The 14892-nt window shown below is 45.0% G+C and overlaps 1 protein-coding gene and 1 long non-coding RNA gene across 2 annotated transcripts; both read right to left on the bottom strand.

Moving 5' to 3' along the window:
- Window positions 1–1640: 1640 nt before the first annotated feature.
- Window positions 1641–2451, bottom strand: LOC136516315 (uncharacterized). Its single transcript, XR_010774001.1, has 3 exons — window positions 1970–2451; window positions 1806–1880; window positions 1641–1719 (listed from the first exon to the last, which is right to left on the bottom strand). It is a non-coding gene; the product is annotated as an uncharacterized lncRNA (long non-coding RNA).
- Window positions 2452–5967: 3516 nt separating this feature from the next.
- Window positions 5968–10208, bottom strand: LOC136516605 (acyl-coenzyme A oxidase 4, peroxisomal-like). Its single transcript, XM_066510047.1, is given in 13 exon segments — window positions 5968–6202; window positions 6721–6813; window positions 6921–7092; window positions 7185–7261; window positions 7357–7380; window positions 7382–7517; window positions 7662–7771; window positions 7886–7945; window positions 8074–8147; window positions 8248–8371; window positions 8463–8540; window positions 8980–9086; window positions 10055–10208. Coding segments are annotated over 12 exon segments (1110 nt in total). The 5' UTR covers window positions 9013–9086; window positions 10055–10208; the 3' UTR covers window positions 5968–6073.
- Window positions 10209–14892: the final 4684 nt, after the last annotated feature.

Raw genomic sequence — 14892 nt, 5'->3', positions numbered from 1 at the left:
AAGTTTGCATTACGCTATTTGTCATACTAATCAAATTGCTCTAGTTGATTTGTAGATTTTTAAATAGGCTATTCAACCCCCCTCTAGCCATATTAGGACCTTTCACTAGTGACATTATTAATTGAACAAGTTTGATAATGATGGATGAACAATGTCAAGATTAATAAAAGAACTTATATATGATTAAGATTGGCGCGACTGAATATAAACTGATCTGTAGTTCTCTTTTTTGTTCCTTTTTTCTCAGCACCAGACAAATGTTGCTTAGCTATCATCATTATATTGTAAAATTCCAAACCAACACCTAAACAAAACATATACTATATGACTATATGAGCATAGAATAAAAAACAACCCTAACCAATTAGCAATTACAAGTATCTAGAATGTATTACCTATGTTAACAAGACTGGAAGAGACAAATAGAAAAGAAAACCCCAAACAGACCTCCGTTGGAGAGATGGAGCCAGCCTACAACCTTGATTGCCTGAATCCCCATACGGTGAGACGGAGAATCAGAGATTGGCCGGCGTGACTGTGTCGTCAGGCCTGGTGAGTGTGGACGGTGTTAGAATTGTCACTGGTCCGTGGACGCAAGTCGCCTACGGGAAAAAGTCTACTCGCGTGATCTAGCTCTCTCATCTCAAGCGAACGGTTGCTGCTGCTGGATCGGTGATCGCTTCGCCTCCATGGGTTCTCGTCTCGGCGTCTGAGAGTTGACTAATGGCATGCGTATCAAGGTCTGGGCGCCCTCCTGTGTTGGGTCCTAGGCGGTCGCCGCTGCACCCTCCCAGATTCCTCAAAAGTCAAGTGATCTAGAAGAGATGAGGAAAAGGCTTCATCAACGGGCCGGCGAGCCTATGGGTCTGTTTGTTTTAGCTTTTCTGAGTCTCGCTTATAAGCTGAGCAGGCTTATCTAATAAGTCACGATCTGGAGAATCTGCTGTCTGAATAAACTGGGCGTTTGGCTGTCCTGATTATTTCTAGTAGATTATCTGTTCTGGATGTAAATTGACCTATGTACCCCTGACGCTGATGATACCTCTTTTGATTCGTCACAATGATCCGAAGGCAATGGTGGGAATATTTTTAAAGTTTGAGATAGCAATATGGTTCCATTAAATTGCAATGTACAATAATAGTCGTAAATAACATCCATTTGGGTAGTGTAATTGCTACAAAATACTCAAGTTTCTAACAATGAATCACCCAACCAACGCATTAGCAATAGCATCATGGAAAGCAAACATATTCATATCATCCGCCGAACCACCACCATCATCTGAAAGAACTTGGGATCCAACACCACTACATGAAAGAAAAAAAAAACAGCAGTGTCAAAGATGTACATACTGCTAACTGAACAAATTGATTCATCATTCCAGCCAACCAACTGTGTTAGCAGTGTCAAAGAATGCAGAAGAATACTAAATAGATGCATGGCAATGTTAACAGCTGCCATAGAATGGGGTGATGATAGCATCTAAGGTTTGTGTTATATGAACTTAGGCATACTGAAAAATCTCATATTTCAAAGGCTTTTTTTATCAGATAGTCAGATTAATACTATCATGTTGCATAGTGTGCAACCTGAACTTGATGAAATGGTCAGACAGTACAGAAGAAAAAACAAAGAGGGAGGACAATCACTAGCTCAAATCCCAGGTCGTCAATGGACGCTTAAGAAAATTTCTCTCAGACCATGATTCACCTCTCCCACTTGGGTACATACACAGCACAATTTGCTTCAGGCTAAAAAAATGAAAAATCTCCACAAGCAATTGGGGTGACAGTGTTGCGAGTACCTGGAATAACGGAGCAGGGAGATGAATTTGGATTGGTGATGCAACTTTCAGATCTGTGAGGTTGAAGGCAGCCACCTTCACAGCCGAACACAGACAGGCAAAAGAAATTTGCTTCAGTTAAAAAAAATTCCACTTTCAGCATATAAGAACAGAATTGGTCGTACCTGGGTGGCAGCGGAAGATGAGGAGATTGGTGGCTGGATGTGTGGAAGACGATGAGATGGATCTTTGTGCTGCCTCTGGACTTCGGTGGAGAACGGCAACAGTGTCCGTCCAAACGTCGAGGCCCTACCAACAGCCAACCCAATCAGCAGATCTCATGGAAACGCATCTGCGGTGTGTGATTTTGGAGGTAGCAGCTCGGGATTTCGGAGGCGGCTGTGCAGCGCATGGCGAGACGAGGGGCGGCGGCGCTGGTGGACGGGGGCGGCGGGGCTAGGATCCAGGGGCGGGGCTGACGGGTCTGGTGGCTGGTTGCGTGGGTGGCGGGCAGTGACACTGGGTGCGGAGAGGTCCAAGGCAGCGGGCGGCGGCGCTGGGTGTGGCGTAGCTCGAGGCGGCGGGCTGGATGGCGCGGCGTGTGTGGCGGTCTGGCGGATAGAGAGGTGGAGGAGATAAGAGGATTTGGGGGAAATATCACCTTGCTGTACCAGCGGAGGGGGAGGGGAGGGCCGCCGGCGCCCTGGCTGGAGATCCAAAAGAGGGGAGGGGACGGCCGCCGGCGCACTGGCTGGAGCACCGGCGGATGGGGAGGGGAGGCCCGGCGTTGGCGGAGAGGCACGCGGCGCCGGGAGGGAGCGAACGGGGGAGGGAGCGAGCACGGGACCGCTCGGGTCCGAGGGGCAGGGAGAGGAAAAGCCTGCGCGATTTGGAAAAAGCGGGGTCGAGCTCGCGATTTGGGAAGCGTTGCGGGTGACCGTCAGTCGCGGAAGCGCGTTCGCTGGTAGGCCGGTATCGCAAGACGTTTGTGCGGGCTTATCGGCTTATCTGGCTCAGAAGCTGAGCAAACGCTCTCCCAAACAGGGCCTATGTAGTACGGGCTGAACCAGAAGGCCATCAACGACAACGTGAAGGAAGAACAACGTGTTCCGTGCCAAGGACAAGAGGAGCACGTGCCGCCACTGACGCGACCCTGACCAATCTTTTTTTTTCTTATTATCAAATTGGCTGGAGCACTGCTATGTCGTATATCTTATACAAGTAGAGTATAAGAACCTGTTTGGCACGGCTCCGAACGGCTCCGGCTTCGGCCTGTAAATTTACTGTTCATTTACTGTAGCGGAGCCAGTTTTCTCTCTCCTTCCCTCTCCCTCTCACAGCCAGCAGCTTCACCGGTGAAGCCCAAAATATTGGCTCCTCCGGCTCCGTGAACAGTACCCGAGCTCCAGTGAGAGGAAAAAGCAAGAGAGAAATCCGGCTCCGAGCTACAGTATTCTACAGTGATCTGCGCGGTGATTGTCAGGCGGAGCCGGAGCTGGCCGAAGCCGTGCCAAACAAGTGCTAAGATAATAAGAGGAAGCATCCCAAATTTTACAATACGGTAGGTTAGCGTCCAGACGCCCACGCCTGCCTGTGTCCCCGCGTACACATACCGCTGCGCCCGCTCGCACATTGGTGCCTGCTTCATGTTGGAGCCCATGTCGCTCCGTTTCCCGTGCCTACACGCGCCCATGTGGGGGCCATGTCACAATCTGTGCTCTCCCCGTTTCCGGCACCTACCGCTTACGCCCCCTTCACACCCACGCTCATGTAGACGGGCCCAGCAACTATAGCAAGCAGTTCCCACTCAGGCCCGTACCCGAGAATTCTAGGCCCCGGTGCGAATCATACAAATGGGGCCTTATAGAGCAATACAAATAACTAAAATGCATTTGATTATATTATATAAAGCATGTTTTCTCACAATATAAGAACTACAGAGAGGCATTGATGCTAAAATATTAAATGCTAAATCTGAACGTTACTGATATCTTCATAACTTTTGGAGTAAAAATCATCATTCTTCGGGTATTCTTTGAAATAAAATCATCATTCTTCTGGTATTCTTTAAAATCATCATATTTTCTAATTCTACAAGACATGAGATAAAAATAGAGTACCCTGTTTCGCGAAAAAAAACCCCAACAAAACAAATAAAAAAGACAAAAACATATGACAGATGTTACTAATTAGTTAAGAAAGTAAACGGCATGTACCTGGGATCAGAGACCGCCGAGTTGTTGCTCCTGCGGTCCGTGAGAAGAACAGGCGACGGCGGCGTCAGTTCGGCTTCCACGCTCCTACACTCTCGGGCCTGGTTTAGTTGGCAATTTTTTTTTAGGAAATGGTACTGTAGCACTTTCGTTGTTATTTGGTAATTAGTGTCCAATCATAGTCTAATTAGGCTTAAAAGATTCGTCTCGTGAATTTCGTCTAAACTGTGTAATTAGTTTGTTTTTTATTTATATTTAATGCTTCATGCATGCGTCCAAAGATTCGATGTGACGGGGAATCTTGCAAAATTTTGCAAAATTTTGGGAACTAAACAGGCACTCGGCCAAAATGCGATGCAGAAACTCACGTAAAGCTATCGGGCCGGCAGGAAAAAAACAAAAACCAAAAGGCCCATATAGCCATACTAGCCTCTTGAAGCCCAATCGGAGGGGGCCCCTAAAATTTGGGGGCCTACGCCCCACTTGCACTGAGCCAAATACGAGCCTGGTCCCACTATAACATGTACAACACTAGATCTACTTTTACAACATCTAGGTGAAACACTTACAACATATGTTTGAAACAGTTGAAACACTTGCAACATACGTCTAAAACATCAGAAAAACATGTATGTAGCCATTGCAAAACATATGCAACATCCAGATGAAACACTTGCAACATATATGTGAAATATATGCAACATCCAGATAAAACACTTACAATATATGTCTGGAAAAATCTGAAACATTTGGAACTGTACACTTTGCAACATACGTGTATAGCCATGACAACATATGTAACATCCACATGAAACACGTACAACATGCATATGAAAACACCTGAAACACTTGAAACATACGCTTACAATATGCGCTTTCAGCACAACATCTTCTTGCTGCTTGGGCGAATCGAGCTCATCAATGTAAAGCTCGACGCTGGCACGAAGCTTAATGCCCCGGAGGTCGCCAGTGTGGAGCTCATCAGCGATGTGGATCTTGGTGGCGCAGAGCTCGCTGGCAACAGCGCACGCAGAGCTCAGCAACGACGGGTGGATGTTGGCGGCGCGGAGCTCGCCAACAACACGGGCTCTCCAGCGGCAGTGCGCAGAGAGCTGGTGGGGTATGGCCGTGACACACACGGGGTGGGTGGCTGCAGGATTTCAAGACGGGAAGGAGATGCACAAGCTCCACGATCCTTCCTCTCTCAGTTGCTTTGAATAGAGAGACGGAGGAGAGAAAGAGAGATGAGAAGAAACTGGAGAAGTTAAGTCTAAGTGGCCACCAGACAAGAGTATTAAATATTTGTGTGGTGGGTACAATATGTGAACAACATGAGGCTACGTAGCATGCGATGTCCGGGCACGAACAACATGAGGCTACGTAGCATGCGATGTCCGGGCACGAACAACATGAGGCTACGTAGCATGCGATGTCCGGGCACGAACAACATGAGGCTACGTAGCATGCGATGTCCGGGCACGAACGGACGGCCGCGGTGGAGCATTACCATTTACAATAGGACTGTTACAAGAATACGATTACGATGAAAAACACATACATCCATGAATCCAGAAGCTAATAAGTCTATCTACGGATGCTGATAAGGATTGCCTTTTAAGGGCCTATTTGGTTAGCTAGGAATGTGGCCAGTAATTATTCCAGCTCATTAAAGACTGTAAATTAGGCAAGTATTCCTGATGGGAATTGTTCTAGACAAGCATTCCAGCTCAGCCGAACGATTCAAGGGCTCATTCGGTTCTCTAGGAACCTTGCCCTGGAAAGATTCTAGTTGAAATGGTCAGCTAATTTTTGTAAGTTTGATGAAGCTGGATTGGTTCCTAGTCTAGGGTAACCAAACCAGCCCTAAGGGACATCTGTCCTTTGTATAAAATCGCTCGTAATTGCAGCATTTTGAAAAATGAACACGGCCACTGGAGAGTCGTTTATCACAGACTGAGACAAAGTGACAATGCAACTAATACTGTTTCCCCATCGTTCTTATTCAGTTATTCCCAATCATCAGAATATATACAAGGTTGATGTCTACTGTCTCCGTTGGAGAAACAAAAAACAACTTCACATGCGTGACTTTGCTGACACAGCAGGCTTGAAGCTCGCGATCCCAGTGATCTCTCTGCCAGTCACCAGGCTGTTTATGTCATACGTGCCCTCGTACGAGAAAATGGGCTCCAGATCACAAAATGCCTGCAAACGTAAGGATTGTTTCAGACACTTCTGTCAGTAAGGATTGTAAATTGAACCACATGGTTTACAAAGTGCTATGAGCCTATATGACAAAGCAGCAAGTACGAAACTTCTTATGCTGAAATGCTGTGAGAGAAAAACACTGTTGGTTCGCTGAAAAGTCTTGCAAGGTTGTTGCCCTGCTCCTATTGAAAGCAAGATAGAGAGTGCTGGGATACCAGTTTACAAAACAGGCGCAAAGAAACTAGAAAACGTCCACTAAGCACCTCCACAGACTTCACCACATCCACAAACCACCTAAGCACTAGGGTTGGAACGAAACTAAAAGCAGAAGAAACACAGCACTAGAGAAAGGAGACTAACACAAGTTCTCCAAACCACCAAAGAGCAGAAAAAGAAATAAAGATAGAACATCAAAAGAGCAAGCACGAAACTTAGTTTGGTTTCTTTCCTCTCTTTTTTTGTGTGTGTTTGCCATGTAAGGAGAAAATCAAAAGTAATTGCTGAACCCCTCTTACCTTGGCGACGAGAAAATCAGCCAAAATGCCATTGCCACCCAGTAGCTCTCGGCCAAGAGAAACCACCTCCCGGGCCTTCTGGGACGTCCACGCCTGCATTCAGATGCTATCAGTTGATTGTATACTAAACTACCAATGATGAAAACATAGACAGACTCAAGATGCTAAATCCATCGCTAGCTATATTGTAGCCTACGAACCTTGCCTAAACTAGATCGGCCTGGTGTCATTTTGCCTGACTCATACAGCTTGCACAGTCGCCAGCCAACGAGAAGCATAGCCTGAATGTTGCCAAGCATTCGGACAAGCTTTTCTTGATTGAGCTGAAAAGCTGCCAGTGGAGCTCCAAATTGCTTTCTCTCTTTCAAATACCTATTTGTTCAGTAAAAGGTTGTGATATAGTGGAAATATTAAACATATCATGCTGAATAAACTAAAAATAGATGTAGTAATGTGATTCCCACCGATGGCAGATGTCAAAAACTCCCATTGATATGCCTATTGGTTGCCATGCCACCATAATTCGAGACATAGCGAGTACCTGTTTCAGAAGTTAAAACTTTGACTCAATATGATCCTGATTATCTGACAAAGCACAGGCCACAACAGGTTGTAAAAGAGGCATCCAGTCAGTACCTTGTTTATATCCTGAAATGAATCTGATGCCTGTTAATCTGTCTTCCTCAGGGACAAATACTTTATTTAGAATTATGTCTCCATTTTGAACCATTCTGAGTCCAATTTTATTTTCAATTTTTGTCGCTTTTAGACCGGGAGCTCCTTTCTTTACAATAAATCTAGAATAGCGCAACACATTAATTGTCAGAAAGCAAGGTTTTCCTTGCATTGATCAAAATAGATATACCTTCATATAGAGACGTACAGGATCAATAGATACAGTACCAGCAGTATAATAAGGCCAGGAAGAAAAAGATGATTACCCATTTAGTTGGTTCGTATCTGCATTCCTAGCCAAAATGATGAGGACATCTGCAAAAGTGCTGTTACCTATCCAGCGTTTTTGTCCATCTAACTGCCAACCACCAGGTACCTACCAAAATAAAAAAAACCAACATGATAAGGTAGGGTGAAAAGGCCACATCATTGGCATTACTAGAACTATCCAAATTTATCTTAGAAAATCATGCTCCCAAATTAACTAAACCTTGGTTGCTGCAGTCCTTAGGGAGCTTGCATCACTTCCATAATCTGGCTCTGTCAATGCCTGCAGAAAGCAGACAATCCTCTCAGAAAGGTGAAAATATCAAATAGCATGCTCAACCCTCTAAGAGTGGAGTGTTGACATGACAGTACGAGAAATAGTTATAAAATACATTGGACAATGTAACTCACCCAACAACCAATAGTTTTGAACTCGGCAAGAGATGGCAAGTATTTCTGCTTTTGAGCCTCAGATCCACAAAGGGCTACTCTTCAGGAAGAAAACAATAACTGAAATCCTGAGCATAGGTGTACAAAGTTGTTTGGACGTTAGGTATAAAATGTTCTGAGAAATGCTAGATTTACCAATTGTGGACATAGCCAACGAGGAGTGCACTAGAATAAATGTGGAGCAGCTCGCATCGACCCGTGCAACTTCTGCTATCGAAATAGCACTAGCTGTAAGCGAGAGTCCTGGGCACCCATACCCCTGTACATTTAAAGGGAAAAAAACAATGAAATGATGTGCAGGTGGATAGGCTTTACCTTCAAAATAGAGCCCATATTTGTTTGGTTGCTACCTTTATTGTACCACCAGCTAAGCCGAGACTGGCAAGGCTGGGAATGGCATGGAATGGGAATTCAGCCTTCTCCCAGTACTGCAGAGTAAAATGACGTCATTTAAGCGTATGACAAGATGAGGCTGTATAAAGGACTTGCACTTGCAGTGCATTAGCAAGTCAGTTCAAGGGACAGTAAAATGCAATGGTCGAAAAGGAATATGGTACATACTATACCACTACAATATTTCATTAAAAAAAAGATATTTCACTGAAAAGCTACTCCATATTAAATGTTTTGTGAGAAAATCAGAAAGATTGCATATGTTGTTTAGTAAATCCGAGTCGTGCGGTTACTCTCTAGCAGCATAATGCCTTTTATTGATTCTGTCTGGCTACTTTGGTAGCCCAGTCTATGTATATTCAACGCTAGTTTTGTCTTCTTAAGGTTAATGAAGAGCAGGTTCTCTTGCCATTACTCGTCAATCAAAAAGAAAAACATGGAGAGATTAGTAACTGTCCTTTAGCAAGAGCATACCTCAGTCATAATGGGCGGGATTTCCTTTTCCATGATACCCCGGACCTTCTTCCTGAGTGCCTTCTCTTCATCAGTCAGCAAATCATCAAATTGGTAGTAGTCCGAGGCTGCAACCAACAACAGGTCAGCTCAAAGGTAAATAAACGGAAATTGATAACAGACATCCTGCAAATTATGATGCAGTAGTCAAAGATTGTACTAGTATGCAAGTAACACTACACAATGCTAACTAACCTAGCTTACACGATCATTAATTACGCAATTATCCTAGAGGGGAGCTAGAGATTGAAAAACCAAACTCTAGTCCTTTCTGACAGCAACAGAAACATAAGAAAACAGGTCCACATCGCGTGTGGTTCAATGCAAGTTGTACAGTGACAGTGAGCCGCCCAATTATTATCCAACCAGAAGCACTCTTGTCAAAAAGTAAAAGAGGGACAGCTGAAATAAAGTAGAGTACCGTGTGCCCGCATCTGCCCAAGGTAGTTTTTCAATACACAACAAAGAATGCTTCTAGTGACTATTATGTAGGAGTATACAGGTCACAAGAAATCCATATCATCCTTGAAAGTTACTCTAACTCTGAATGCAACCCAACTCCAGTAAGATTAACCACGGATAAAAGGGGGATCATAAACAAACTCCAGAAAAAATTGAACTACATCAAAATTCGAAGACATGGTTGCAGCGTCTGGGTGCCCCAAAAAAAACCCCTCATATTATTGGAATACCACATCTTTGGAGACAAGTACACACTGGAGCTCATTCGCACCCAAACAAGCAACAGAAAGACTCGAGAGCATTACTGTACTGCAAAAGGATGAACGGAAGCCATGGATCCTCCACTCTAAAAATGACGAGGCAGACACCCTTGTCGAATGAGAAATAGAAGAAAAGAAGAATTTGCCGCTTATGCCATCACAACCGATTCGCCGCTTCCGCAATCATACTGATTTGATCGAACAATTCTGGCCTCTCCAGTTCGAACCAATATAACCAAACTACTACTAGTAGTCCAGAAACCGCGAGAGCGAATGCAGTCATGCAGCATGAGCAAGGAGATTAGATATCTCACCGGCGGGCGGGAAGAGCGATGCCGGCGTAGCCTGCGGGAACGCGAAGCGCCACGTCCAGCGCCGGCAGCCCGACCTTGCCGCCGTCCCCCCCGGCAACGGCGCCCCCTGCAGCAGCTAAAGGGAACTGGTCAACGACGGCAAAATAATAGCCCACCACCCCCGACCCATCCGCCGGTCGGACGCCGCCATCTGAGAACTCACCTCCTAATGCTGCCCATCGCAGCGCTCGATGGCGGTTAACTTCCCCTCGTGGATCCGGCACCGGCTTCCGGCTTCCGGCGAGCTCCCCTCCCGATCGAAGGAGCAGTTAGCAGTAGGTGGAGTAAGAGGAGGGAGAGGAGACGAGACGACGGCAGAGCGGCACGATCCGAAACGAAACGAAAGACGATTTGGTGGGGGTGGACTTGGAGTGGGGGGAGCCTTTTACGTGACGTGCGGGAACGGAAGTTGTCCGCGGACCCACCTGTCATAGGAGGCGGGTTGCGCAGCAGTGACGTCGCCACGTCGGGGTGGTCGATGGATTGGATCGGGGGCCGCCGCCCTACCCTACCCAGATGGCCACTCCAGTTCTCTACGGCGCCGGATGCGATGGGCCCACCACATGTGCTGCTCCATGCAGCCTCGTGCGGTGCGGTGTGCCCTGCCGTTGTTCCCATCCTGCTGTAACGGTGGAGTGGGCCCCGCGTGGCGGTGGGTCAGAGGCTCAGAGCACGAGGGCAGGCGCCTGTCGTAGTGGCGTGTCGTCGCGTTTGCGACTTTGGAGGTGGCGTGTCCGTTCAGTTCGGATGGGCGACGGCCACGGAAGCGCACCGCAGCCCGCAGGCGTGCGCACCGTGTTGGTGACTCGTGAGTCGTGACACGTCACGGACATCACGGACGTTTTTTTTTTCTTTTAAAAGTTTTGACAGGTTTTTTAATCAAATTAGACCGGTTCAACGAATAATGCTTCTTTCATTTTTCTAATCAGAAACGCTCAGGTTCATCTCAACCACTCGTTCTGTACTTTAATTCTAGATGTCCTGCTCACCTGAGCTTGCTAGCTAACACAGATTTTCACTAGGTAGGCCAATGGTTGACAGCGACGTTGTGTTTAAGTGTTTCTAATGTTTTCAGAAATGTTGCAAATCTATATTTTAAGTGTTATATATATATGTTTTAAGTGCTTCACATGGACATTGCAAAATTAGATCAAGATGTTGCATATGTTGCAATGGTTGTACACGTATGTTACAAGCATCTATTCCCAAAGTTTTATTTGTTTTTCAGACATATGTTGCAAACGTGTTTATGTGGATGTTGCATATGCTTCACACATATATTGCAAGTGCGTTTATCTGGATGTTGCGTATATTTGCAATGGTTTTAAGTGTTTTTGCAAGTGTTTCGGACGTATGTTGCAAGTGTTTCAGCTGTTTTCTGACGTATGTTGCATGTGTTTCATCTGAATGTTGCAAAAATAGATTGAGAATGTTGCAATGGCTATACACGTATGTTTCAAGTGTTTCGGACGTATGTTGCAAGTATTTCGGCTGTTTATGACGTATGTTGCATGTGTTTCATCTAAATATTGTAAAAATCGATCGAGGATATTGCACATGTTGCAATGGCTATACACGTATGTTTCAAGTGTTTCAGATGTATGTTCTAAATGTTTCAGCTGTTTCAGACGTATGTTGCAAGTGTTTTATCTGGATGTTGCATATGTTGCAGTAGCTATACACATATGTTGCAAGCATATGTTTTATCTGTTTTAGACGTGTGTTGCAGCAAATTCTTCATGTTGCAAGTGTTTCATAAGCAGACGCGGGAAGCGGGCACAGGCGGAGGCGGTCCCCACGTGCATGCGGGAAGCGAGGCGGGCACGGATAATGGTACAAAAATGGAGTGGAATCAAAGCAGAGACAGATTTAAAAAGTCAAGTAAATATATAATTGTAAAGCGTTAGGGCATGTTTAGATGGCTACAACTAACAGCTAATCCTATTAGCTCGTAGTACATATAGACTAGTAGACTAACAACTAATCTGCCTATTGGGATCTTCAAGGACTAAAAATTAGTCAACTAGTTATGATCCAAACAACACTTGCTTGTCAAGAATTAGACTCTATTTGGTTGGGCTTCCAAACCTGCTTTTGTTTCTTTAAAAGCCAAAAGCTAATCAAAGGGGTATAACTCCACCCCTTCTTTTTGGTAAAACCTGCTTTTGTGGTGGTACATTAAACAATAGGGTGACAGGTGCCTCCACAGTTCCACCTACTGTGGAATTGTGGAAGTCTCTGATTTACCCACCTGGTTATGAATATATTGTTTCATTTTCCCCTTCTTTTCCTTGTCCGGCAGGTACTACGAGCAAGTGTGAGCTTTGCTGCCACCGTAGGACGTGGGGTGGTAGGCAGGTACAAGCAACCGGGGCCGCGCCACCTCTTCCGCCAGGAGGAAGAAGGAAGAGGCTTCGCTTGTTAGTGAGAGGGGAGAGAGTCATGTTGGGTGGGCTACAGATGGCATGTGGGATCCGTTTGTAACTGAGAGAGGCTTACAACAGTTTTTTCAAAAACCAATGACATTTCACCAAATGGTTTTTCAACTTTCTCACAGCCCACAACTCACAGCAGCTTTTCTACAACCCACAACTCACAACAACTTTTATAGAACCCATAGCTCAAACAAACAGGCCCTTATAGTTTAGTAAAAAGACAAGAGTTAAATGCACAAGAGACACTCGAACTTGTAAGTGTGTGTCACATAGGTCCATGAACTTTGAAAATGTATTTCTGGATCTCTAAACTTGTTAAGTGGTGTACCGCAGGTTCATACTAGCCATGTGGACATTTTTTTGCTGACGTGGCGTGCTAACATGGCATATATTTTACATTTAACACCTCACATTTATTTTTCAAATAAAAAATAGAACCTTCCTTCTCTCTCATCTCCCATGGCTGGCTCGGCTCGCGCGTCTTGTTGGCTCCGTCGCCGTTGTCCGGACGCGACAAGCAAGACGTACTTGCCTACTTGCTGATCAAGGCAGAAGAGGGGCTGAACGACCACAAGGTGATCGTGTGCACGATCAAAGGGACGCCGCCAATCATGTCGTTCTCCTGGCATGCTTTCATATATTCCGGCTGTAACAGAATCGACCAATTTATAAGAGCATAAGTACAAAAGCAATCACTGGAGTGATCAAACTGTCATACTTGAACCCATATAAACCCGGTAGTCAACTAAAACCATGAAGGATTTTAAACCAACTTGCATACAACCAAGATCGTAGTGATTCAACATAACAAGCCACATGTTACATCCATTTCACAAGTAGTTCACAAGTACCTCATACATCGGAGTTCACATAGTTATTACAACACGAGTTCACAAATAGCGGAAGCAAAGTAGTTTGAGACCATCACACACACTTAGTTCAAATACAAGCCAGTTCCATAGTCATATCCAGCAAAAGCAACATAATAAGATAACATAGAAGATCATGCCCATGATCTAGTCTTCATCCCCAGCAGGGTGGAGACAATACTTGCAGTAGCCGTTATAAAGCACGTCATCTGCAACAAGAGGGAATAAACCCTGAGTATGAGAATGTACTCAGCTAGACTTACCCGTCGTAAACCAAAAATAAATGACACCAAGGAGTATGCAAGGCTTTATTAGTGGATCTCGCTTGGCAACCATTTTGCATAAAAGATTTAATGATACAAGAGCATAATTTAAATTATTAGTTAAGCAACAAGTTATCAATATTAACCTGTCATCTAGATTAGCAACTGTACTAGAGCAAACAATTGATTAAACTTCAAACATTAGTAACCATATCCGGTATCATGTTGTAACATCATCATCATCATTTTAACCATCAAGTTCAATTAAGTGTCTCTATGTTGCCGCTACTCAGTCAAGTTCTCACTATCCGGGAGAGACGGACGATTCAAATTAATTCCTACCTAGCTGGGGAATTATTCCTAACACAAACTCAATCAACCTGATCAGTGGTTGCCTTGGGTCACCTTTGGTACAACTCAGGAACAAATTCGTGGGTCCGTGCAAGCGCCGCACTCTTAGGGAATCCACTCTGCCAGGAGGTCAATCTCTCCTTCGAACTTACGCCAATGGCTCCCCGCACATCCTTACTATCCGCCAGAGTGCGCACTTTCACTACTCGGCTTCCGAACTAAGTTGAGCTACTCGGCTTCACGGTCGGAACGAGTTATCTGGTCAACTAAGTGATAGGCATGCGTTCAATATGACATGAGGACGTACAATGAATCGGTCCTTAACTGACATAGACGGGGATAGATCCACACCCAAGACCTACTTGCCTTGTTGCTTCTCTATCGACATCCCGTCCAAGTCTCCATTCATTATTTACACATGGTTATTTCTACGATACCAAATATAGCCAACCATGTCCAGACATCATCCTATCTTGCAAGGTGATAGGAAGTCACCTGACTTTACCGATCTAAGCATGGCTAAGCTTTGATTCGCTCCTGGACATAAAAAGGATTCAGGGTATGTTTACTGGACAAGGAATAGGTAAATATGCAACAAGTGTTTGCATCCAACGCCTATAACTTAATGCATCAAACATGTAAAGATACTCAAAGTAACATTTTTTAAACATATGAGACTTAGAATGCTCCGGGGCTTGCCTTTCAGAAAAGAGGATGGTTGGTGATTGCGACACTCAAGGACTTCTTCTTCGTTAGCTCCTCCTTCTGGGGCCTGCACCTCCTACTCCTGAGCTTGCTGTTGCTCCTCCGGAAGTCCTTAGCTCGAATTCTAGAAGCGTGACTCCCTCCAGAACACCTATTGCATGCATATGTATAGCATA

The sequence above is a fragment of the Miscanthus floridulus genome, chromosome 17 (genome assembly GCF_019320115.1).
Source record: "Miscanthus floridulus cultivar M001 chromosome 17, ASM1932011v1, whole genome shotgun sequence".
NCBI lineage: Eukaryota > Viridiplantae > Streptophyta > Magnoliopsida > Poales > Poaceae > Miscanthus > Miscanthus floridulus.
Note: the sequence above shows the minus strand (reverse complement) of the source record. Positions and strands in the feature narration are given on the sequence as shown.